Consider the following 25,888-nt stretch of genomic DNA (forward strand, 5'->3'; position numbering starts at 1 on the left):
GAGCTATGAGGAGAGGCTGAATAAACTGGGCTTGTACTCGTTAGAGTTTAGAAGAATGAGAGGAGATCTCATTGAGACGTATAAGATGATGAATGGGATGGATAGGATAGAGGTGGAAAGACTCTTCCCGCTCAAAAAAGACAATAGGACTAGGGGGCACAGCCTCGAGATAAAAGGGGGGCGGTTTAGAACAGAGTTGAGGAGGAACTTCTTCACTCAAAGGGTGGTGAATCTCTGGAATTCTCTGCCCGTTGAAGTGGTGGAGGCTGCCTCGCTAAATATTTTTAAGACACGGGTTGATGGGTTTTTGATAGGAGAGGGGATTAAGGGTTATGGGGAGAGGGCGGGAAAGTGGAACTGAGCAGCGACAGATCAGCCATGATCTTATTGAATGGCGGGGCAGGCTCGAAGGGCTGGATGGCCTACTCCTGCTCCTATTTCTTATGTTCTTATGTTCTTATCTTGAGCCAAGTTCTAATTCTAAATTCCTTTTTATTCTGCTCCTTAAATTGATTGCTGATCCCAGAACAACTTGGGCTGTAGGTCTACCTTGGAAATGTTTAAAAGAAAATTAATTTACAATAGAATTCTAATTCAAAACTTGTTCTAAAGGTCATGCTCCAGTATTAAAATTAGAACCATGGTATCTGAAAGTAAGAGTGTAAACGTGGTAATTATGCAACTTAAAATTGAAAATGGAAATCTTTTTTATTAACTAAATAAAATGTCCAGCCAGCGTGCATCTAGTGTACACGCTTATTTAAAAGTACATCTTAAAGCTGTTTATAAGTCTACTGACTATAAAATTGTCCAGTTATTAAGCTCAATGTCCCACTAGTAAGGTGATGTTTGGCTTAATTAAATCAGGATCTCCACAGTAGTTCATTTTGAAATGTGTGGGTGATGCATGTTGACTGAGCTTTTATAGGTAGCAGGCTGGGTTTTGAGAAAAGTGTTAATTTTATAATTCAGCAATTTTAACAGTATCTCATCTGGAATGTTGCACATCTGTTTTGAACCTTGTCGTCTTAATTGCCTGACATACTATTTTCCTGTTACTATTTATTTGAAGTGAGATCTATTCTGCTGATCTTTTCTAGTAAAAACCTGTCCTCTTTCTCTTCTCTTAATACACTATGCTACAAGTTTGCAGTCTCTGCTTTCTATATGTATTTAGAGTTTTGACAGCTGAATGGATGTAATGTAAAAATATCTATTACAGTACTTAACTGTGTTTCAACCAGTCAGCTGTTTAGTAATCTATTGCTTAGTCTCTATTGACAACTGTGTCTAGATTTCTCAGTGCATGTTTTATAGCTGCACTGTAATACCAAAACCATTGCTGTTTGTTGAAAGCTTGATAGTTTGGGAGAGTTTATTTCTTAGATGTGGAAATGGATCCCTTCTGAGTATACATTTTGGCCAATTGTTATGGATATAGTTGCTAATGCAGCTAAATACTAGAATATAATTTTGTTTTTTTTTATATGGGAAAAGCACACTCACTCCACTTGCTGTTAGATTTTTTAAAAATAAATAAATGCTCATCTTTATTGAGAAGTAAATTGAACGGTTGCTTTCAGATCCACAGATGCGTAGTTAAACACAGAAATTGGGAATATGCTGTCAGTTCCTCCAAAAACTTTTTTGCAATAACAATATCTTACTGAGAAACTCAGCAGTCATCTGCTGTACTTGAGCCTGAAAAAACTGGTGTTTGTCCATTTCTCAATTTTTTTAAATACAAGCCTTGCTGTCATAATCGCTTTGGCAATCAAAATAAACATTTTAATTATTTTTTGGAGATTCAAAAAAACATGTAATTATCTTTTCCTTGTCTTGTATCTCACCCTTAAACTATGTTTCTTTCCCCTTCGTTATTTCAGTTTGTTGCATAGTCTATTTAATTCAGCGTCAAACTAACTTACTCATTTCGGTTTAGCCTTTGCATTTCTTAGCAAAGATTTTTCAATCTGGCTAAGGGGTGCACCCATACCTTTTTTGTTCCTGTATCTTCTGTAGAGGATATTGTATTGATTTGATTTCTAATCACAAAATTCTAGTGCAAAACTTTTTAGAAAGTCTTTGGGCAAGTGCAAAGGGAAAGAATGGCTGGTGCCATTTGTTCTCCACTGACAGTAAAATCCAGGCCAATGTGTTTAATTAGTGATTTTTTTTTTTAACATTGTCAAATAGTACTCGCGAAATAAAAATTGGGATGCTTTGAAGTACATATTTTAAATACAGTTTGCAATTTGCTTTATGTTCTAAATTTACCTCTAATATTTTTGCTTTTTTCAGTTAAAAGTTAAAATCGCCTTTCAATTATTCTTTGCATGATGCATTGACATTCTTCAGTCCCTATGCAACAGACAGTAATGGTTTAGGTAGCTCTTTTTGCATTCCTTTCAAGCTAACACTTGCTGTCTTTTCTCCTCTTCTTCTTTCATTCTTGTTTTCCTCCTTTCGTACACTTCACATAATACTGCAGTTATCCCAATTTGTCCTCGTTCAGTATCTGCCAGCTCTATTACCCCGCCAACTTGTAAGAATCTTCACAGTAGGATGCCTGACTGGCCAAGGTTCATTGTTGCCACACCTGCTGTCAGTGGACGGAGGAAACCAGCTCATCCTCCAAAGGTAAGCAACTGTATTGCAATAATTGTAGTGCACAAGAAGAATGCAGTGAACAGCTATATTTCCACAAGTAACTATTTTCGGTCAAACAGTTTTTAGTTTCTGGTTTACCTTACTAAAGTGTTGAATCTACCACTTCCCTGTTGGACCACAAAACATTAAACCCTGAAAGCACAATTGAGGAAAAGAGAATTAGTTTCTAATAAAAAATGTTTCAATGAATTAACTTTTGGAAATGCTTGCTTTGAAATTTTCAATGAAGCAACCGGTATGCATAATTAATTGGGTTTCAAACCCGCTGAGAAAGGTGATCAGATGTATGGCCAGTGTCCAAATGTACTATAAATGCTTTGTACTGTTTCTCCTATTCTAAAATTTCAAAATTTTCCTATTTGCTAAAATTATTAAAGGAAATGTTGATTAAGTCTCTTTCAGCATAACTTTCAGTTGTCACAGAATTGTATGGTAAATATTCTAAACTATAAATTGCTTTATTATGGAGAAGATCTGTTTGCTGTAATTGCAGCTCCAAGGAAAAGTTTTGAAATTACACCAGTAATTTCAAATAAAATAAAACTGATTACATGATAGCTATTACTCTGTACTATGCTAAATTGTCTATGTATGCTGCAATCTCCTTATCTTAGACTCAAAATTTTTTAGTCCCAAACGATCATCCGTGTGGTCCACCTCCTGTTCACTTGACTCTATTACCATGAAACTGCTAATGACCCAACTTCCTTTCCTGGCACCCATGTTAATTGCTGGTTAACAGTTGTCCCTATTCAGTTACTGTCCTTTTTAAATTGCCTGTTATCACTCTTCATTTCATTTCAAAAAAAACACCTTGACCCATCCGCTCTTATGAACTACCAAACCATCTTTAGTTTTCGTTTCTTCTCCCAAGACCTTATCGCTCCCCAAATCCATATCCAACTCTGTTTATATTTTCTTCAATCGGATTTCCACTCTCGCCACAAGTCACAAATGGCATCCTTTGTGACTGACAAAAGTACACAATCCCTCCTCCTCAATCTGCCTGCAGCTTTTGACATGATTAATCACACCACCTCCCACCAACACTTCTCAACGATTGGAGGAGGTGGTGAAGTAGTGGAGTTGTCACTGGACAATAATCCAGAGTCCCAGGGTTATGCTCTGAGGACACAAGTTTGAAGCTGGAATTAAAAGTCAAACACTGACTGTGAAACATGTCATAAAAACCTATCTGCTTCACTAACATCTTCTTGGGAAAGTGGTTAGCACTGTTGCCTCACAGCACTGCCATGGACTGAGGTTCAATTCTAGCCTTTTATGACTGTCTGTGTAGTAGTTTTCCCCTTGTCTGAGTGATTTGCTCTGTGAGTTTCCTCCCACACTCCACAAATGTGAGAGAGTTAGGTAGATTGACCATGCTAAATTGCCCCTTAGTGTCCTAAGATGTGTAGGTTAGGGGAATTAGCAGGGTAAATCTGTGGGGTTATGGGGATAGGGCCTGAGTAAGATGCTCTGTCAGAGAACCGGTGCTCGATGGGTCGAAAGGCCTCCTTCTGCATGGTGCGGAATCTATGATTCTACCCATACCTGGTCTGGCCTATGTGTGACTCCAGACCAACAGGAATGTTCTTAACTGCTCTCTGAAATGGCTTTGCAAATGATTTAGTTCAAGAGCAATTGGGGACTGGCAATAAATGCTGGCCTTGCCAGCAATGTCCACATCCCATGAAAGATTTTGTAAAAACCTGTGTGTGACTGCACTTGGCTGATTCTATTATCTAATTGTAGAAATTCATCTGCAATGGCTTCTCTTTCCACTGTGTATCATTACCTCAGGTGTCACCAAAATCAACCCTTTCCCCACCCCTCTTCCACTACTCATCATTTACCTGTTGTTCCTAGGCAAATTCATCCAAAAATGTATGTTTACACACATGCTGAAGACAACTAGCTCTACCTTGCACCATTTCCTTCTTTGTTTCGAGATTGCTAGGTTGCTTGTTTAATGTCTGGTATGGGTTGAGTAGTAACGTCCTCCAGCTAAATATTAGAAAAAGCAATGTCATTCAGTTTGCTCACTAACCATTAACTAAGCTCTTCTACTTGTCAACTGCCTGAATCAGATTATTTACAACCTTGACCCCAAGAAAACTTCTGACCACACATCTGCACTATCATCAATGCCACTTATTTTCCATCTCTGAAATATTGCCCAGCTCCACTTTCCCACTGCAGAAAATTTCAGCTTTGTTTCTCCGCTTCTAGACTTTACTAATGTACTCCTGGTCAGCCTCATTGGGGTGGCATGATGGTGCAGTGGTTAGTGCTGCTGCTTCATAGTGCTAGAAACCCCGGTTCGATTCCAGTCCACCCATCCATTTACACTGTCTACACATCCTGCTGCCTTAGAAAAGCAGCCAGTATAAAGTTGAGCTCATCCAAAATTTGCAGTCTGTGTCCTAACTTGTACCAGATCCTGTTCACCCACCATCTATCTTTGTGTCTAGTTAAACTATGCCTTGATTTATATTTTTCTTTACAAATCTCTCCAAGGTACCATTCCTCTTGAATCTCTTGCAGCCTATCAATCCTCTATTGTCTGTATGATGTCTGAGCTTCCCAGCTGGTAATTGCTGCATCAGTGGGCTGCTGTGCCTTCAGCTGACTTGGCCTTTAATCTCTGAAATTCCCTTCCTAAACCCCTTCATGACACTTAGTGAAACCTGTCTCTTTGACCAGATTTCCAGTTGTCTGCATTAATATCTCCCTATGTGGCTGAGTATTGTATTTTGCTTTATGTTGGCCTTGTGAATCACCTTGTTATGTTTTGGTATATTAATATAAATACTGGGTGTTAACCGGAGCCAATTTTTTCACTTTACAGTCTAATATATTAGAAATCCTGCATCACATAATCCAACAGACCCTAGTTCAGTCCATCCCTATTTATACTTTTATAATCTGTCCCTAATTACAGGAACATATGCAAATTTCTATTGAACTCCCAACATCACCACCACCGCCACCAAAACCAGAACTTCAGTAGAGTGGTTGTCACAATCAGATTCTAACACTGCTTTTTTTCTTTAAATCTAACTTAGTTTGGAGCGCCACGTTTCTCACCCAGATTTCTGTCCTGTCCCAGGTCTGGTGAGAAACACGCAGCATAGGCTCCTCCTAGTGCCGTGACGTAGCATGGGAGGAAGCGAAGCCATGTCCCTTTTTTTTAAGCTATAAAAACCAAGTAAGTTTTTAAAGGTGCCCAGCACTTTGAGAAGCTGTGGGAAAGGTAAGTGGGTGATGGGGTAGGGTGGTTAGGGGAGAGTCGTTGGGGGATGTGGATTAGTGGACAGGTCGTGGGTGAGGGTCCGGAGTGTCAAGGGTACAATTACGTAGGAGTTAAAAGTGGATTAACCCTTCCAACCTTTTCTTCTAAGATAGTTGGAACCATCAAAAGTCTCCGATTTAAATCGTAGTTTCAGATGGTTCCAAGTGTAGGGTAATTGACTAGCAGAGGACTTGTATGAGGACTTCTGAGGGTTGCCTAGGACATCTTCAGGTGTGTCTCTAGCATATAAACTGCCCTGCCAGCTGTTATGCTTGTAATTTCATACTGCTACCATTAGATGGTGTTTTATGAGCTGTAGATTTTGGTAACTATTTTCAGCATCACTAAGGTACTGTGGGAAATTTATTGTTTGATATGCCCATATGGTAGTACTACAGGAAATCTACTAGCGTCAACTCTGTTTTATGCTCTATTATAATTTGATTTGACATATGACTAACTGAAAGCCTGGAATAATTGATTCATAGAATAGAATTCATAGAATCCCTACAGCACAGAAGGAGGCCATTTGGCCCTTGGAGCCTGGACTGGCACAGATCGCACCAAGCCCTATTCCCATAGCCCATGTATTTACCAAGCCAGTCCCTTTGACTCTACAATGCAATTTAGCATGGCTGATCCACCTAACCTGCACATCTTTGGACTGTGGGAGGAAACTGGAGCATGCAGAGGAAATCCCTGCAGACATGGGGAGAACATGCAAACTCCACACAAATAATCACCAAAGGCTGGATTCAAACCTGGAATCCTGGCACTGAGGCAGCAGTGCCAACCACTATACTACCATCCCTTTTCAGAGCTTGGGCACTAGGGTGAACTGTTGAATTCTAGGCTAACAATGGAGCACACTACTGAGGGAGTGCAGCATTGTAGGAGCTGCTGTGTTTTCAACTGAGGTGTTAAATTGAGGCCCTCTTAGATTCTGAGGTGCTATTTCAAACAACGGAAGGCTGGTGACCACGGAAAAACGAACAGATGAATGACCAAATCATCTGCACGTTCATTCTGAGGTCACCAGGCTTCTGCTGCCTTGACTACTGCCACGACCACTGCCACCCTAATGGGCTTGAAGCCCATTTTTTTTAGTTGGCAAAAGTCCCATCCCCTCAAATGTTCCTCTTAAACCAGTAAGATTACTCTGAGGGTGACATCTAATCAGTTGATCTACTACTTTATTTGTACCATGTTTCTTTTAGTCCTACAATTTCTATTCAGGCAAATAGTTCCCCCCTTGTTGACTTCTAGCTCCAGGTACCTGTTTTTGAGTTGGCTTTTCTGCAGCAAATTAAATTGCATCTGATTACAGAATGTGTTCCATTAGTTAGACCCAATGATTATGTGAGATGTTCATCTGGACAGATTTTGTAACGTTTAACATCAAAAATTAAGAAAGACATTTTAAAATTGGGGTGTGGATGATATATACAGGCGTAAGTATTGCATGTCAGTGCTTGTCCTGAAAATATGGAAGAGAGAAAGAAGATGGCACGGTGGCACAATGCTTAACACTGCTCCCTCACTGTGCCAGGGACCCGCATTCAATTCCAGCCTCAGGTCACTGTGAAGGGTTTGCACATTCTCCCCATGTCTGCATAGGTTTCCTCCCACGATCTAAAGATGTGCAAATTAAGTGGATTGGCCATGCTGAATTGCCTCTTAGTGTCAGGGGATTAGCAGGGTAAATAAGTAGGGTTACAGGGAAAGCACCTGGGTGGTATTGTTGTCAGTGCAGACTCCTTCTGCACTGTAGGGATTCAATGATTTCTATGAAGATTTTAAGACGCTATTTATTATTCACAAGAACAATAAAATATTAAATTAAAGTAATTAAGAAGATTGATCAGGGTAATGTAGATGAATAAATTAACTACATCCCAGAGTACTTAAGGAAGTGGCCATGGAAATAGTGGATGCATTGGTGGTCATCTTCCAAGACTCTGGCACAATTCCTCCAGATTAATTTAACCCCCACCATTTAAAAGGGAAAAGAAGAGAGAAAACAGGGAATTATAGACCAGTCAGACGGACATTGGTAGGGGGTGAAGTTCTAGAGTCCGTTATCAAAGATTTTGTAGCAGGGCAGTTGGTAAACAGTGGTAGATTCGGGTGGAGTCGGATGGATTTATGAAAGGGAAATGTTGCTGAACAAATCTATTGGAATTCTTCAAGGATGTAACTATTAAACTTGATGAGGGGGAGCCAGTGGATATAGTTTATTTGGACTTTCAGAAGCCATTCATCAAAGCCCCACATAAAAGAATACTGTGGAAAATTAAAGTGCATGAAACTGGGGTAGGGTAGTGAAATGGATAGATACACTAAACAAAGAGTCTTTTTCCGAATGGCAGGTAGTGACTCATTGGGTACCATAGGATCAGTGTCCAGCTAATCATAATATTATTTAGATGAGGAAATTAAATGTAATATCTCCAAATTTGCAGATGAATCAAAGCTGGGTGGGAGGGTGAGCTGTGAGGAGGATTCGGAGGTGCTTCAGTGTGATCTGGACAGGCTGAGCGAGTTAATAAATGCATGGTAGATGCAGTAGAATATGGAAAAATGTGAGGTTATCCATTTTGTTAGCAAAAACAGGAAGACATTAACTGAATGCCCTCTTAATTTATAGACAATGTGCAACAACATCTTGCAGTAGGTGGTGATGAAGACTAATGTTATGTTGGCCTTCATAACGAGAGAATTCGAGTGTAAAAGTAGACATGTCTTGCTGCAATTATATAGAGCCTTTGTGAGGCTATATCTGGACTATTCTGTCCCATTTTGGTTTCCACATCTGAGAAAGGATGCTCTTGCTATAGAGGAAATACAGAGGATTTACCAGACTGATTCCTGCATTGGCGGGACTGATGTATGAGAAGAGATTAAGCAATTATGATTATGTTCACTGGAGTTTAGAAAAATGAGGGATACCTCATAGAAACCCATAAAATTCACTGGACAGGATAGATACAGGAAGGATGTTCCTGATGGTGGGGCTGTCCAGAATGAGAGATTGTAGCCTGAGGATACAAGGTAAACCTTTCAGAACTCAGAGGTGAAATTTCTTCCATGAGTGGTGAGTTGTGGATTTCATTGCCATAGAAAGCAGTTGAAACCAAAGCATTATATGTTTTCAGGTAGGAGTTAAGTATAGCTCATGGGACAAAGGGAATCAAAGAATATGTGGGGGAAAGGTGGGATAAAGCTATGAGCTGGGTGATCAGCCGTGATTATCATGAACAGCAGAGCAGGTAAGCAGATGTTAGGAAGAGGCACACATTCACCAAGTCACCTTGTCATGGCCCCCTGGCATTGAGCATGCATAGGCCTACTCCCTCCCCCTTTCCTGGCACCAGGTCTGCTCACGCTCTGTAGGCAGGGCTCCACTCTCTCACACTCTTGCACACATTTTCCGGGCACCAGGTCTCCTCACGCTCTGCAGGCAGGGCTCTGCTCTCTTGTGCATGCATCCATGTCTCCCCTTCTCTCGTGCACAGAAGCACACGTGCCCCACCTTGCATACATGTCTCCCCCCACCCACCTCTCGCACAGCCCATCCCCTCACACACGCATGCCTTTTTTTCTCTCTCTCTCGCACGCACTATCCCCTCCTTTCTGAGGACCCCAGTTTGAGAACCCCTGTGCTACAGCTTTTTAAATCACAGGTTAGGCTTCAGCTGGAGTATTGTAGGCGGTACGTTTCGGAAAAGAGATCTTAGAAAAGTTCAGAGCAAGTTTACCAGGATATACCTAAGGATGAGGGACTTCCAGTTCTGAAGAGAGTTTGGAAATGTTGGGTTTATTATCCACGGTAACAGAGAAGGCTAAGAGGACACCCAGTAGAACTTTTCAAGATGATGAGAGATTTTGAAAGAGAAATGCTATTCTCTCTGGCAGGTGGGTTAATAACTCATGCCATATAATTAAAATAATTGGCAAAAAATCCAGGGAAGAAGCAAAGGGAACGTTTTCACTCGGGTTACTGAGGTCTCGAATGCTGTACTTGGAAACAGTGGTGGAAACTGATTTCATTCATCATTTGAAAAAAACTCATAGTTGGTGAGGATGAGGAATTTGAGGGCTAGAAGCAAAGGTACATGACTGCTCTTTAAAAAGGACAGTGAAAAATGATGGACCCAATAGCTTCTTTGCTGTAAGATTCTTCTGATTCTAGACTAATTCAAGGAACTAGTCATTCATGGTGGTGAAGGAAGCATTAGTGAAGCACAGGTTTAAGAATGAATTTAACAGTATGGAAGGAACACAGGTAAAATTATCACTGGAAGGGTAATAAAGTACCTGGAAAACCAGTAAATTAGACAGTTTAGCTCCTGGTGCCATCTTGTTTAACAAGTCTACGCAAGTCCTGGCTGTTGCATTTGACCTGTTTCTCCCCATTCCTGGCCCCTACTGTATAAAAAAACTATATCAGCTAGGAATATTGATAACTTCCACACTGCACCAGCAACTTCCTTTGAAATGCATTTCTGGAGAGAAGGGACTGAGGGATACAATTAGAAGCCACCCATAAACTTTTGATTGTGATCTGTCAATAATGGATAATCCAGCTAATGAATTTTCGCCACTTTGAAATATATTTGTAAATCAGTTGGGCCTGGATTTGGAACCAGCAAATTAACCTGTTAGTTCATTCTGTCACTCGGATGCACAACCTTTTGTAACCCATCTATAATTAGTGCAATGCCTAAACTATATGGGGATAATGATGATTTAAGTGTAGTATATTCAAAAGTTTAGACAAAAATGTCTGAAGTGTAAGGTCATTGAAGAAGACACCTGCGATCCAATAGTCTTTAAACACAAAAGTAGTGAAGAATTGATGATCATCATGAGCTGAAACTATAGAGTGAATGTCTGGTTTTACAGACTTATTCACTGGCAAGACCAGCATTTGCTGCCAATCCTTAATTGCCCTACAATTGAGTGCTTGCTAAGCCATTTCAGAAGGTGGTTAGGAGTAAACCAATTATTGTGGATTTGGAGGCACGTAGTAGGCCTGACCAGGTAAGGATGGCAGATTTTCTTCCCAAAAGCACATTAATGATCAGATGGGTTTTTACAACAATTGCTAATTTCATGGTCACCTTTCCTGAGACTAACTTTCAATTCCAGATTTTGATTAGTCTTGTTGTCCCCAGATCATTAGCATGGGTCTCTGGGTTACTGGTTCACTAACATTACCATTATGCCACTGTTTTATTATGCGATGTCATTTATCTCTTGAACATTATTGTGCTAATGGTAGCAAAATTGGTTTATATTTTAATGGTTTTGACTTGTCCTAGGTTGACAAAAGGGAAAAAGAGAAAGAAAATGAAAGGGAGAAAAATGCTGTCATAGCGTACGCTGCAGGTGCAACAATTAAAAAGTCAAATTCTCCTCCAAATGCAAAAAATAAGTCACCAATACCATCCACAGTCCGGTGAGGAACATTGCACCTTTACCTTATTCAATCAATATTACTTTCTGAAATGTAAAATTCTGAAATTTTCATCACATTGCAAATGTTAACAAATAAGTCATTAAGGTTTGTATTTATGCAGATTAAAATAGAACACAAATAGAGACTATATAAAAGAAGCAGAAACATCAATTTTAATTATAATTTGGCGGCTTCTTCTCAGTTATTTTCCCCTTGTTTTTAACTGTATTGTTAATTATCTTTTAAATAGATCATCAACAAAAACATCAACTTCTGTAGTGAATGCAAAACTGGTCAGTTCACCACCTGACTTGGTGAAGAGTTCGTCAATCCAGCGACCACCTTCTCCTGGAAATGTTCGTCCAGTCAAAACTCCTGAGAGTGAGAAAAAAGATGAAGAGAAAGAGAGACTACAAAGTGAAGAAAATACTGATGAACAGCTTCCTGTCTCGCCTCCAACACCAGTTAAGCAGCCAGTATCTGCGGAAGAGTCTGCTACAAAACCAGAGTATAAAGGTACGCAATACTGAGAAGCAACTATACAAAATGTTAAATGAGTACCTGCTCGATCATAAGGTGCATTGAAATATATCAACACAAATGTTGAATGATTCTGTTATTCAACTTGATGGATCTTCGGAACTTACAGTATGGAAGGAGGCTATTTGGCCCATTATGTCTGCACCCCAGTTGAATCATTCAGCCGAGTCCCATTTTCCAGATCTTATTCTGTAAGTTTATAGATAATGGCATTTGAAATGCTTATCCAAGTACATGTTATGTGTGTTTATACCATCCTTTCAGGCAATGAGCTGTGGATCCCCATCACCCTCTAAGTGAAGACATATGTCCCTGACTCAGCCCTAAAATCCTACCTCTTCTCAATCAATGCTCCCAGTTATGGACCCCTCAACCAAGGGGAATGGGGCTTTCCTATCTACTCTATTTAGAATTTTGGTGGTGTATTATGGTGAGGTAACTAATGAAAGGATACAGGTTCATAGCTCCTTGAAAATGGAGCCACAGGTGAACAGAGTGATGAAGGCGGCATTGGGCATGTTTGGTTTCATTGGTCAGAACACTGAATATAGGAGTTGGGACGTCTTGTTAAAATTGTACAAGGTGCTGGTGAAGCCACACTTGGAATACTGAGTACGGTTCTGGTCACCCTATTGTAGAAAGGATATTGTTAAACTAGAAAGAGTGCAGAAAAGATTTACTAGGATGCTACCGGGATTTGATGGTTTGAGTTTTAAGGAGAGACTAGATAGACTGGGACTTTTTTGTCTGAAGTGTCGGAGGCTGAGGGGTGATCTTGTAGAGGTCTACAAAATAATGAGGGGCATAAATCAGCTAGATAGTCAATATCTTTTCCAAAAGGTAGGGGAGTCTAAAACCAGAGGGCATAGGTTTAAGGTGAGAGGGGAGAGATGCAAAAGGGGGCAGTGTTTTCACACACAGGGTGAGTGTGTCTGGAACAAGCTGCCAGAGGTAGTAATAGTACAATCTTGTCTTTTAAAAAGCTTTTAGATAGTTACATGGGTAAGATAGATATAGAGGGATATAGGCCGTACATGGGCAGTTGGGACTAGCTTAGGAGTTAAAAAAGGGTGGCATGGACAAGTTGGGCTGAAGGGCCTGTTTCCATCCTGTAAACCTCTATACAGAGAGGCAACCGTAACTTGCTTTTATATAGTATCATTTAACTTAAAATTTTCTAAAGTGCGTCAAGAGGTTTTATGAAAAAAAAGTAATTGAGCCACAGCAGCTCACCAGGTTTCTCTTGACAGCACCTTCCACACGTGACCTCTACCACTTAGAAGGACAAGGGCAGTAGATGTATGGGAGCACCACCACTTGTAAGTTTCCCCTCTAGTCTCTCACCCCTGACTTGTGGCTATATCACTATTCCTTCACCATTGCAGGATCAAAATTGTGGACTTTCCTTCTAATAGTACATGGACTATGGGGTATAAATTTAAGGCCTTGAACAAGAGATGCAGGGGGCCTATGGAATTCTTTACACGCATACCTATTCAGGCATGCCCCAAAAAGTTTCAACTTCCAGTGAGCCGCGTGCCTGCTCCCAGGGACCCTCAATGGATATCTGATTCTGAGCTAGAGGAAGAATCTTTGGACAGTGTTTAGGAAATTGACTGAAGATGCAGAGTAACAATAGTAGGAAGTTAATCTGTATTAGCCCTCAACTATTTACTGCGCTAAGACTTAAATGATAGGATCGAAAGCCACATATCCAGGTCTGCTGATGAATGGCATTGTAAGCTGTGCAGATGAAAAGATAATCTATCAGTATCTTTGCAGAGGAAATTTTTAGAGAAAAGGCATATAAATTTTAATATAGGCAAATTTAAGTTCATCCACCTAGCCCAAAAAGCATAGATCAAAGTACTTTCTAAATGGTGAAAAACTGAAGTAATGGAGGTCCAAATAGATTTTGGGGATCCAGGCACATAATTCATTAAAATGCCAGTGTCATGGACAGGCGCAGGAAATAATCACTGGCTAATGGAATACTTTCCTTTTATTTAGAGAAATAGCTTTCAAGGGAGTACAAATTGTGTTCCAACTGTATGATGCTCTGGTAAGATCACAGTTGATGTGCCCTGAACTGTTCTGATCACCAGGCCTTCAGAAGTCTATACTGGCCTTGTAGACAGTATAGTATATGTTTGCCAAAATTATAACTGGTCTCCAAGAGTTAAATCGCAAGAAGCGAATACATAAACTAGGACCATTATCCCTAGAATTTGGAAAGTTAGCGAGTAATTTGACACTTTCAAGCGATTACATAAGAACATAAGAAATAGGAGCAGGAGTAGGCCATCTAGCCCTTCGAGCCTGCCCCGCCATTCAATAAGATCATGGCTGATCTGTCGTGGCTCAGTTCCACATTCCTGCCCTCTCCCCATAACCCTTAATCCCCTCTCTTATCAAAAACCCATCAACCCGCCTCTTAAAAATATTTAGCGAGGTAGCCTCCACCACTTCAACGGGCAGAGAATTCCAGAGATTCACCACCCTTTGAGTGAAGAAGTTCCTCCATTTATTGAATTTGATGATCTGCCATTCAGCCCTTCGAGCAGGCTTGAAGGACCGAATGGCCTCCTCCTGCTTTTAGTTTCTATGTTTCAAGAAGGTGATGGTGGCAATTAGGGATGGGCAATATATGCTGGCCTGTCCAGTGATGCTCACATGTGGAAAATAAATTAAAATGAAATATTACTTACGTGGCGAAAAACTGCAGCAGGTGACGGTGCAGAGGGACCTCGGGGTCCTTATGCATGAGTCGCAAAAACCCAGCCTGCAGGTGCAGCAGGTGGTCAGGAAGGCTAATGGGATGCTGGCCTTCATAGCGAGGGGGATTGAATATAAAAGTAGGGAGGTCTTGCTGCAGCTGTATAGGGCATTGGTGAGGCCGCAGCTGGAGTACTGTGTGCAGTTTTGGTCACCGTACTTGTGCAAGGATATTTTGGCCTTGGAGGGAGTGCAGAGGAGGTTTACTAGGCTGATACTGGAGTTGAGGGGGTTGAGCTATGAGGAGAGGCTGAATAAACTAGGCTTGTACTCGTTAGAGTTTAGAAGAATGAGGGGCGATCTCATTGAGACATATAAGATGATGAATGGGATGGATAGGATAGAGGTGGAGAGACTCTTCCCGCTCAGAAAGGACAGTAGGACTAGGGGGCATAGCCTCAAGATAAAGGGGGGGGCGGTTTAGAACGGAGTTGAGGAGGAACTTCTTCACTCAAAGGGTGGTGAATCTCTGGAATTCTCTGCCCGTTGAGGTGGTGGAGGGGAGGTAGAGACACTACCACCAGGGGATATCTAGGACTAGGGGTAATAGTCTAAAAATTAAAGGCAGACCTAAAGGTAATAGAAGTTCCAAACTATAATGCTGTGTCAAATGTTAAATTTATGTCTGAGATTAATATATTTTCTAGTTTAACCAGAGGTGTTAAGGAATATAGGTTAAAGGCCCATATAAAGACCATGTTGGTTGGTCATGGATCAGCAATGATCTCATTGAATGGGGCTTAGGTGCAAATGGAGCTATATGTGCTACATTTGACCCCTGCAGTTTTTTTGTCTAGTTTTAATCAATGGGAAATCGTAAGGTGCATGAAACTATTTGTCCACAATTTTTACATTTCAGTAGTATCTCTGAATTCCAATATTTATTCTTCCCATGTGCACAGAAACTGTTCAGGTCATAGTGTCTGCTACTCCTGGTAAAACCACAGCAGGTACAACTGATCCAGCAGAAGCAACGAGGCTTTTGGCTGAGAAACGACGAATAGCACGGGAGCAAAGGGATCGTGAGGAAGAAGAGAAAAGAGAACAAGAGGAGAAGGAAAGGTATTTAATTTTTTTGGTGTAGAATAGAGGGGTTCCTATCTTGAAACTTCAGTAATCCACTCTCAAAGCAATGCTGAGCCAAATTTTATCAAACGTGTAATGGAGAATTCAGATTCAATATTGTCCATGGGAGATTAATGCTTGTCTAACTTGCATCAAGTCCCTGTGGAGAGAGAAACAGTTCAGATTACTGAAATGTTAACTTTCTGTCTCCACAGATGCCTGACCTGCTGAGTACTTCCAGCACGTCCTGTTTTCATTTCAGATTTCCGGCATTCTGCTTTCCAATTTGCATCAAGTCTGTGCTCGTTGATTTATTTTGGCTCTCAGTTTGACAGCACTACAATTTTAAAATTCTCATTCTTGTTTTCAATCCATGTTAAGGCACCACCTCTTCCTATCTCTGTTTCTTCCAATCCTCCAAGCCTGGATCTCTGCTCTAATTACTGTCATTGGTGACTGTGGCTTCAGCTGTTTAAGCTTTAAAACCTTGAAAATTCTCCCTCTATACCTGTTCCTTCACCTAGCTGTCTCTCTGATTTAAAATGTTCCTTAGATTCTACCTCCTGAGCAAGCTTTTGGTCACCTGTGCTATTTTCTCCTCAAGTATCAGTTTTTATTTGATAAGTACAGTAAGAAGTTTCACAACACCAGGTTAAAGTCCAATAGGTTTACTTGGTAGTACGAGCTGCCCCTTCATCAGGTGAGTGGGTTCACAAACAGGGCATATAAAGACACAGACTCTATTTACAAGATAATGGTTGGAATGCAAGTCTTAACAGTAATCAAGTCTTAACAGGTGCAGACAGTGCAAGTGGAGAGAGGGTTAAGTACAGGTTAAAGAGGTGTGAATTGTCTCAAGCCAGGGCAGCTAGGGAGATTTTGTAAGCCCAGGCAAGTTGTGCGGGTTATAGATGATGTGACATGAACCCAAGATCCTTGTTGAGACTGTCCTCGTGTGCAGGTCTGCTCAGTGATTCTGCATTGCTTGATAAGGCACTTGTGAAATGTTTTGGCACGTTTACAATGTTAAAGATACTATACAAGTAGAAGTCTTTGTTGCACATTCCATAGTGCGCTGATTAATGGAACAGACAGATTTGTTGCAAAATAATTCAATGTGCCATTGTCTTATAGTTTTTAAGATTGAAGTATTTAAATGAACAAACTAGCTAAAGTGGTGTTGTGATCAAGAAGTTAGAAAGTGAGAAATTGATAATTATGTACCAAGAAACATTTCTTTCTGTGCACATTGCAATGCCCCCAATCCTAATGCAATTATTTAATTAAAAATAATTAGTACCACCGGGATAAGACCCCATTTTTTAAAAATTGCACTGTGAAAACTTCTGTTTCATAACTTACTCATAATGATAGTCTGTCAAAATTGACTATCTGGTGAGTCCTCTGATTTTCCTGGAAATGTTTAACATTAAAATAGATTCAGCTGTAACTGACGCTAGTAACAGTTGTAACTTCTGAGCTCACTGGTATCAGATTGGGAGTAACTCTAGTATGTGCTCAGGAATTGTGCTTCACAGGTAAGGGTTTGCATGCCAATTGCCCAGAAGTGCAAACTTCCTCTGAGCAATTGCTCCATGCTGGGAATCATCCAAAAATTTGATTTAAATCCGACAAGGTTTAACCAATAGCTATTCGAAGAACTTAGAATTAAAACCTCTTCTAATTTCTGGATGATTATTGTAAAGACCCAGACATATGAACTATGCCATTGAAAAGTTACTTTCTTACAATCTCATTGGAAGAGTGTTAATACATTTTAAAAAATTGAACGTGCTCCTGGTTTTGAGCCTCTTCAGTGGCCATACAGGCATCCCAGTGCATGATAATCTAAGACAACATCAAAAACTTATCAACCTAATGGCTGGTTCAGTAATTAAACTAGGTTATGTTTAACATTTCGATGTAATTCGGGATAGCCAAATATACTAATCGTAACTAAAAGAATCAAGATGTCCTTGGAGGAACGTGGATACGCAGCATTAAATTGCTATGGAAATGTAAATCTTAGAAGTTATTCCCCATTGCCAGAAAATGATCCAAAGTAAGAAGCTGGTCTACTGATCCATATTCAACAGGTCCATCGTTAGTGACCCTGAGTGTAAACAGCAGAGGCCAAGTATTGTAAGGTATTATTTCCAGTCATTACTCCCTTAAAATCTCCCACAGTGTCAAACAGTTACCCACTTAGGAACTAAGCATGCACAGTGAAAGGACCTTGATGTGTCAAAGAAGCGATCTCCATTAAGTGCGATGTATGGAAGGACAGGGTGAATTGGCCTGAAGCTTACTCCTTTCATGTACAGCGAGGATTTGATGGTGGAAGGACTGAGAACCAGAGGGCAAGGTTTTGAAGTAATTGGCAAAAGTTTTGACATGCAGCAAATGGTTAGGATCTGAAATGCACTGCTTGAGTGCATGAAGGAGACAGATTCATTTGAAGCATTGAAAAGGGAAATGCATAGAATTTACTTCACCAAAACTAGCATTAGCAAGTTTCTTTCTAACAGTGTCTACTTGCCCCTGCAGACCATACCCACATGTTCAAAGGTTTTTTGTGATCCTTCATTGGCACACTCTGCTGAGTTTTAGACTTGCAGCCTTGTCCTTTGATAGCCATATTTGGAGTCCCAGCTGAACTGGCCAGCCTCACTAAGATTAAGGCAGACGTCAATGCATTTGCTTTGCTAATAGCTTGCAGGCAGATTCTGTTACTTCCCAAGCCACCCACTGCTTCATCCTAGTTGGAAGACTAATGTCTTTTATTTTGGAAAAGATTAAATGCTCCATAAGAGGATCCACTGAAATGTTATCTTTAGTGAATCGTTTACTGCCGACTTTAAATTGATTTTTTTTCCCCTATTTTGCATAGTTTTTGTTTGTTCACTTGTTTACTCAGAGGAGGAGCATATTAATATACTTTGCTCCTTTCCTCTTATTGAAAATTAATAAAAGATTTTAAAAAGACACAAATGTAAGAAAATAAAATAGCCATTTAAGGCAGAAAATATGGAAAACGCAAGAGCTGAGTTAACCTCAAAATAGATAAATTAAAAATTCATCTGAATGCTTGTTAGGGGAACAGATTCCAACCATTCCGGCTTCAGTAGCACTTGGATGTGATTCCAGTATCATTTTTAAAGGGGAAATTCTGTTTTAATACAGTGAGTCAAGCTTAAAAAAAGTTGAAGATATTTTGTTCAGTAAAATTCTGGCTGGGATTTGTGTTTGTTAAAAAGATGGCAAGATTAAATTCTTTTCAGATGCATTAGTTCTTTTAACAATCATGTTAGCATAAATCCTTAACTAAAGAGGAAGGGATGTTGGGAAATATTCCCTTCTGGGTGTGGATGGTGTGATAAATCAGATGGCCTTTTTCCACTCTGGGCTTGCACCATGCATGTCTGACCTTTTGCTTTTTATTGCCAGTATTCATTTTTTTTAAATTAAAAGACACAACAGATCAATTAGCGTTTGTAAACGAAAAGTAGGTTACCAAGATTTACGTGAAACCATTGTAATAATTGAACATCCTTCTGTGAAAATAATCATTTTTTTTTTAAAGGGAACACCTTTCTCCAAAGTGGTGCACTTTTGTTTTATACATGTCTGAACCAAACATTTATGGATCACTGTTAAATTTAGGCAAATGAGAGAAGAAATGCTGCGACGAAAATCTGAAGAGAAAGCTCGCCGTGAAGAGGAAGCTCGGAGACTTGAAGAAGAAAGGAGACTTCAAGAAGCACAACAAAAACTTGAAGAGGAACAACAATTTCTGGAGGAAAAGGCTCAAAGAGAAAGATACGAAATAGAACGTTTGCAAAAGCAGGTAGGTGTTCAGTTTGTTACTCCTGTTTATGGTATAGTATGTCCCAAGTCTGCAAATTTATATAGTTTCAATCATATTAACTTCTTGTAAAGAGAAGTAAATGCAATTAATATTTGAGTGTCGTGACACCAGAGGCGGTTCTGCTATACAGGAGAGGAGAAAGAAAAGGGGAAGAGTAGTGGTGTTTGGGGATTTTAGTTAGGGGAACAGACAGGTGTTCCTGTGGCCGTAGACATGACTGTTCTGTTGCCTCCCTGGTGCCAGGGTCAAGGATGTCACAAAATGGCTGCAGGACATTTTTTGGGGTAGGATGATCAGCCAGAATTTGTGCTTCATGTTGGTACCAATGATTTGGGTAGGAAAGGGGTTGAGGTCTTGAAAGCAGACATTAGAGAAGTAGGAAGGAAATCGAAGAACAGGATCTCTAACGCAGTAATCTCAGTCCCACATGTGAGTGTAGAAACAGGGAAATAAAGCAGGAAGAATAAATAAATTATCAAATGATGAGAGATTGCAGATTTCTCACAAAAGGCTATTATACAGATACAATTAGGAAAGTTGATAAAAGTTTACTGTTTATTGTGAGGGGATTTGAATACAAAAGTAGGGAGGTTATGCCTCAGTTGCACATTGGTGAGACCACCAGTGTGAGAATATGATGTTTCACCCCAAGTGTGATTCAATTGATAAACTAAGAAGCCTTTATCCAAAAAAAAACTTTATTAAATAGCACAGTTTAAGTGTAACAAATGAATTAGATTATCTTGTCATATTTAAATATTGTTCAACTGGCAAATATTACAGTTCTTAACTGCTAATCTATCCCTAAGAGTTCTAATTCAAGCAATATTCCTTTTACAGATTTTAAAACCCCTCTTTAAAATCAGGTAGTAAACCCCAGACTTGAATGTTTGTACTTGTTAACAATATTGCATCCTTTTGAGCACCTCCTGGAGAGGCAGAGAGAGACACCTGCCTTGCAGGTGCAGCAGGTGGTCAGGAAGGCAAATGGGATGCTGGCCTTCATCGCGAAGGGGATTGAATATAAAAGTAGGGAGGTCTTGCTGCGGCTGTATAGGGTATTGGTGAGGCCGCAGCTGGAGTACTGTGTGCAGTTTTGGGCGCCGTACTTACGCAAGGATATTTTGGCATTGGAGGGAGTGCAGAGGAGGTTTACTAGGCTGATGCCGGAGTTGAGGGGGTTGAGCTATGAGGAGAGGCTGAATAAATTAGGCTTGTACTCGTTAGAGTTTAGAAGAATAAGGGGAGATCTCATTGAGACGTATAAGATGATGAATGGGATGGATAGAATAGAGGTAGAGAGACTCTTCCCGCTCGGAAAGGATAGTAGGACTAGGGGGCACAGCCTCAAGATAAAGGGGGGGCGGTTTAGAACAGAGTTAAGGAGGAACTTCTTCACTCAAAGGGTGGTGAATCTCTGGAATTCTCTGCCCGTTGAAGTGGTGGAGGCTGCCTCGCTAAATATTTTTAAGACGCGGGTTGATGGGTTTTTGATAAGAGAGGGGATTAAGGGTTATGGGGAGAGGGCGGGAATGTGGAACTGAGCCATGACAGATCAGCCATGATCTTATTGAATGGCGGGGCAGGCTCGAAGGGCTAGTTGGCCTACTCCTGCTCCTATTTCTTATGTTCTTATGTTCTGACATCTCTGGGGAGACAGAGAGACATGTGTCTTCTGACAGCCCCAAACAGCAGCCTCCAGAGAGAAGAGAGAGAAAACGAGACAAAGACATCTCTTGCCTCTTTCAAGACCAGGCAGAAAACTGACTCTTTTAAAATGAGAGAGACTGTGTATCATCCCTGCCAGCTTAGTTTTCATTAGTACGTGACCGTCTCTTGTCAATTAACCAAATCAAAACCCTACTCTGAAACCCAAGGAAAACCTAAGAAACCTAATGTACAAATACATTAACTCTGTTTAGACAAACATGCCATTCGCTAAAATCAGTCATAATCCTGCATTTTCAACATTTGAACTGCCTATTGCCCAGGTAAATCGACACCATGTAAAACAGAACTGAATCTTAAACATAGTTCCTTACAAGAAACAAGGTGAAAATACATTTCTTAAAGGCACAATATCATCACAGCACAAAGATAGAATAAAAGCCCCACCACTGGGACTGTGGCTCAATGTAGCACCAGGTTCTGCAGGCAAAGCTAGCAGTGCCTGTGTGTTTTTTTTGAGCTTTCAATTTAAAAAAGAGATTCAGAGAGCTGGGGGCGTTTAAATTTGTAACCGTTCCGGTTCACGGCATTATCCAAATGTCCTGATTTACAATCCCGATTGGGCGTGGAGTGTCCCTTCGCACCTGTAATTGACTTCTTAGCTGCCAGATGCCAAATATTTGGTCCTCTGAGGCTTGATTCAATGAACTGAAATGGCAGGGCTGAAGCAGACCACTGTTTTGTTTCCAGCTCCCTCACTTCCCTCAAGTAAAGCCCAGTTCGCTGATAGTTTCTTTCTTCACAGATGCTGCTAAATCTGAGTATTTTCAGACTTCACTGTTTTTATTTCACATTTCCATTGTCTGCAGTATTTTTCTTTTTTTGAAGTCCCTGAATACCATTTTATAACATTCTGACAACTTTGTGGTCATTTTTATCAATAACTTCAAGACTTTTTAAATTGCCCTAAAACCACCCGGGTGAGAGATTTTATTTATCCCTGGGATGTGAGTGAAGTTGGCAAAGCCAGCATTTGTGTCAACCCCTAGATGCCCTTGAAATGAGTGACTTGCTAGGTGATTGCAAAGCGCAGTTCAGAGTCAGCCACATTACTAGAGTCACATGTAGACCAGAGAAGTAAGGATTTCCTCCCCTGAAGAACATTAGGACAATCTAATGGCTTCAGGACCATTATTAATAAGACTAGCAATTTACACCAAATTTGTGAACTAATTGAATTTGCATTCTTAAAGCCACTGTGGTGGATTTGGTCTTATGTCTCTGAAGCATTCGCCCAGGTCTCTGAAGGACTAATGTGGCAGGGGGATGGGGACCGATGCAAGAAGTTAGAGGGAAGTAAGGTGGGGACAGAAACAAAAGGCAGTCAGGGAAAAAGTGGAAGGCAGAGAAACCAGAGACAAAAATTAAAAAGGGCAACAGTACAGAGTACAGTGACTCTGGAGAATTTAGTGAATGGGTCCAATAAGGCTAAGAGAAATAAAACAGTGTACAAAACATGGCAGGACGGATGAACTGAAGTGTGTTTGTTTTAACGCAAGGAGTATAACAAGTAAGGTGGATTAACTTGAGCTTGGATTATTGCATGGAGCTATGATGTTGTGGCAATTACAGAGCCTTGGATGAAAGAAGGGCAAAACTGGCAGTTCAACACTCTAGGATTTAAATGCTTCATGCGAGATAGAGTGACAAAAGAGGTGGAGGTGTGGCTTTACTGATTAGAGAGAATGTCACAGCTATACAGGGGGAAGACACCTTCATGGGACCATGCAGTGAGATCATATGGGTAGAACTCAGGAACTGGAGTCGTGCAATCTTTCTGTTGGGATTGTACTACAAAATTCCCAACAACCAGTGTGAAGTGGAGAAACTGATATGTAGCAGATTATGGGAAGATGTAAAAGCAACAGGATTGTTGTGATGGTGATTTTTACTTACCCAAACGGACTGGGATTCCTTTCGTGTCAGTGTTTTGAATGGGGCAGAGTTTGTTCAGTGTCCAAGAGTGCTTCATGAAGTTTCAAGATACTTGTAGAAAAGGAAGAAGTAGTCCCAGAGTGAAAATACTAAACTGGGGGGAGGCTAACTACTAGTTAGGCAGGAGCTAGGGAATGTAGATTGGGGACAGCAGTTTGAGGGTGAATCCACATCCGATATGTGGGATTTTTAAAAAGTCTGTTAACAATTCAGGACAAGTATGTCCGTGTAAAAATGAAGGATAAAGATGGCAAGATTCAGGAACTCTGGATGACGAGAGATTGTGGGCTTAGTGAAAAAGGAGGAGGAGGCATACATAACTTTCAGGAATCTGAAAACTGATAAGGCCCTTGAAGACTACAAAGATAGCAGGAAAGAGCTTAAACAGGGCTTGTAAGGGCAAAAAGAGGCCATGAAATCTCCTTGGCAGGCAAGATTAAGGAGAGTCCCAGGCTTTTCATGCATAACTAAGAAGGAAGGGGGTAGCTAAGGAAAGCGCAGGTCCGCTTAAGTACAGTGGAGAGAATTTGTGTGCGGAACCAGATGAGCCAAATGAGGTAGATGAGGTCCTTAACAAATACTTTGCATACGTGCTCACAAAGGAGAGGGATGTGGCGGATGGTGAGTGTAGAAAGAAGAATGTTGACATTCTAAGATGTTTTGAGATAAAAAGGGAGGAGATATGGGAGGTTTTGAAAAACATTAAGGTGGGCAAGTCCCCTGGGCCAGATAGGGTCTATCCCATTATACTGAAAGAGGTGAAAGAAATTGCTGAGGCCTTGGCTAAAATCTTCGTATATTCTTTAGCACGGGTGAGGTACCAGAGGATTGGAGAGTAGCTAACATTGTTCCTCTGTTTATGAAGGGCAGAAGAGACGATCTGGAAATCATAGGCCTGTGAACTTTACATCAGTGGTGGGGAAATTATCGGAAAAGATTCTTAAGGACAGGATGCACTCACATCTGGAAAAGAATAGGCTTATTAGCGATAGGCAGCATGGTTTTCTGAAGGGGAGGTTGTGTTGCGCAAACTTGATTGATTTCTTTGAGGAAGCCACAAGAAAACTTGACCAGGGCATGGCAGTGGACGTTGTATATACACGGACTTTAGTCAACTCTTCGATGAAGGTCCTCGTGGCAGACTGATACAGAAGATGAACTCATATGGGATCCGAGGTGAGCTGGTAACATGAATACAGAACTGGCTTGGGCATAGAAAGCAGAGCATAGTGGTGGAGGGTGTTTTTCTAGGTGGAGGTTTGTGACAAGCGGTATTCCACAAGGATCAGTTCTTGGAGCCTCTGTTGTAAAATATATAAATAATGTGGGGGGAAATGAGTGATCTGATTAGTAAATTTGCAGATGATACAAAAATTGGGAGAGTAGCAGATAGCGAGAAGGATTGTCACAGGATTCAGCAGGATATATATCAGCTGGAGACCTGAGCTGAAAGATGGCAGATGGAATTTATCGCGGACGAATGTAAGGTGATGCGATTTGGAAGGTCTACTGCTGAAGGAAAGTATACAGTCTATGTTAGAAATATTAGCATAGAGAGGGATCTAGGCATGCAGATCCACATTTCCATGAAGGTAGCAACTCAGGTGGACGAGGTGATCCAGAAAGAATATAGCATGCTGGTCTTCAGCCGCATTTGGAGTATTGTGTACAATTCTGGTTGCCACACTACCAGAAGGATGTTGATGTATTGGAAAGGTGCAGAAGAGTTTTTTACTAAGATGTTGCGTGGTTGGAGGATATGGACTGTGAAGAAATGTTGAACAAACTTGGACTGTTTTCATTCGAGCATTGGAGGATTGTGGGGGGTGGGCGTTTAAAAGAGATGTAAGGGACAAGTTTTTCACATAACGTGGTGAATGCCGAGAACGTGTGCTGGAGGAGGTGGTAGAAGCAGATTCCATAACAATGTTCAAGAGGCATCTGGATAGATACATGAACAGGCAGAATAGAAGGATATGGACCACAGAGAGGCAGGATATATTAAATTAGAGAGGTATCCGTGTTGGCACAGACTTGGTGCGCTGTTCCTGTGTTGTATTATTCTTTGTTCTTTGACTAATTCAGTAAAATTACCGCTCTGCTGCCATACCCTATTTATTGGTCCTATAATATGACTGCCACACTGCTGTATCTATCACCTCTGTATTAACACTTTTCACCCAGTTGGGTGGGCAGAGCAGCTCATTATCCACCTCTGGCTGTTTAGCATATCTTTCAGGAATCCATCCAGTGATGGACCCATTTGCTTCTGTAGGTAACCATAAGTTCCTGTGTTTCTGACAAGGGCAAACATCATTATCAGATGGCTGGGGGACAGTCTCTCTCTATTAGGATACATAAGTTTCTGTACTCCTTTCCTCCAATTCCAGATATAATTCAAAAGATTGAAGCACGATGCAGAATCATATTATTTATTTGTGTTGGCTTTGCAGCCTTGTGTTCTCTTAATTACAGTAAGAAAATACTTTATGGAAGGAATGTATCTTCATTGTTTTAAAGTAAAAGTCAATCAAATGTTGCACCACCTGGTGAT

General features: G+C 40.6%; 1 protein-coding gene across 4 annotated transcripts in view; it reads left to right on the forward strand.

Annotated features, from left to right (window-relative positions):
* The window catches only part of LOC145345100 (ensconsin-like), a 126,760-nt gene that overhangs the window by 79,560 nt on the left and 21,312 nt on the right, over window positions 1–25,888 (forward strand). For 3 of the 4 annotated variants that reach the window (XM_080192705.1, XM_080192702.1, XM_080192706.1), the window contains exons 8-12: window positions 2,492–2,640; window positions 11,287–11,423; window positions 11,674–11,939; window positions 15,641–15,800; window positions 19,467–19,650. In XM_080192705.1, the coding sequence (XP_080048831.1) occupies window positions 2,492–2,640; window positions 11,287–11,423; window positions 11,674–11,939; window positions 15,641–15,800; window positions 19,467–19,650 (896 nt within the window). The remainder of the gene's footprint in view (window positions 1–2,491; window positions 2,641–11,286; window positions 11,424–11,673; window positions 11,940–15,640; window positions 15,801–19,466; window positions 19,651–25,888) is intronic. The other variant, XM_080192704.1, reaches the window with a different exon arrangement.

Source organism: Carcharhinus amblyrhynchos, chromosome 7 (assembly GCF_965287045.1).
Source record: "Carcharhinus amblyrhynchos chromosome 7, sCarAmb.v2.hapA, whole genome shotgun sequence".
Classification (NCBI taxonomy): Eukaryota; Metazoa; Chordata; class Chondrichthyes; order Carcharhiniformes; family Carcharhinidae; genus Carcharhinus; species Carcharhinus amblyrhynchos.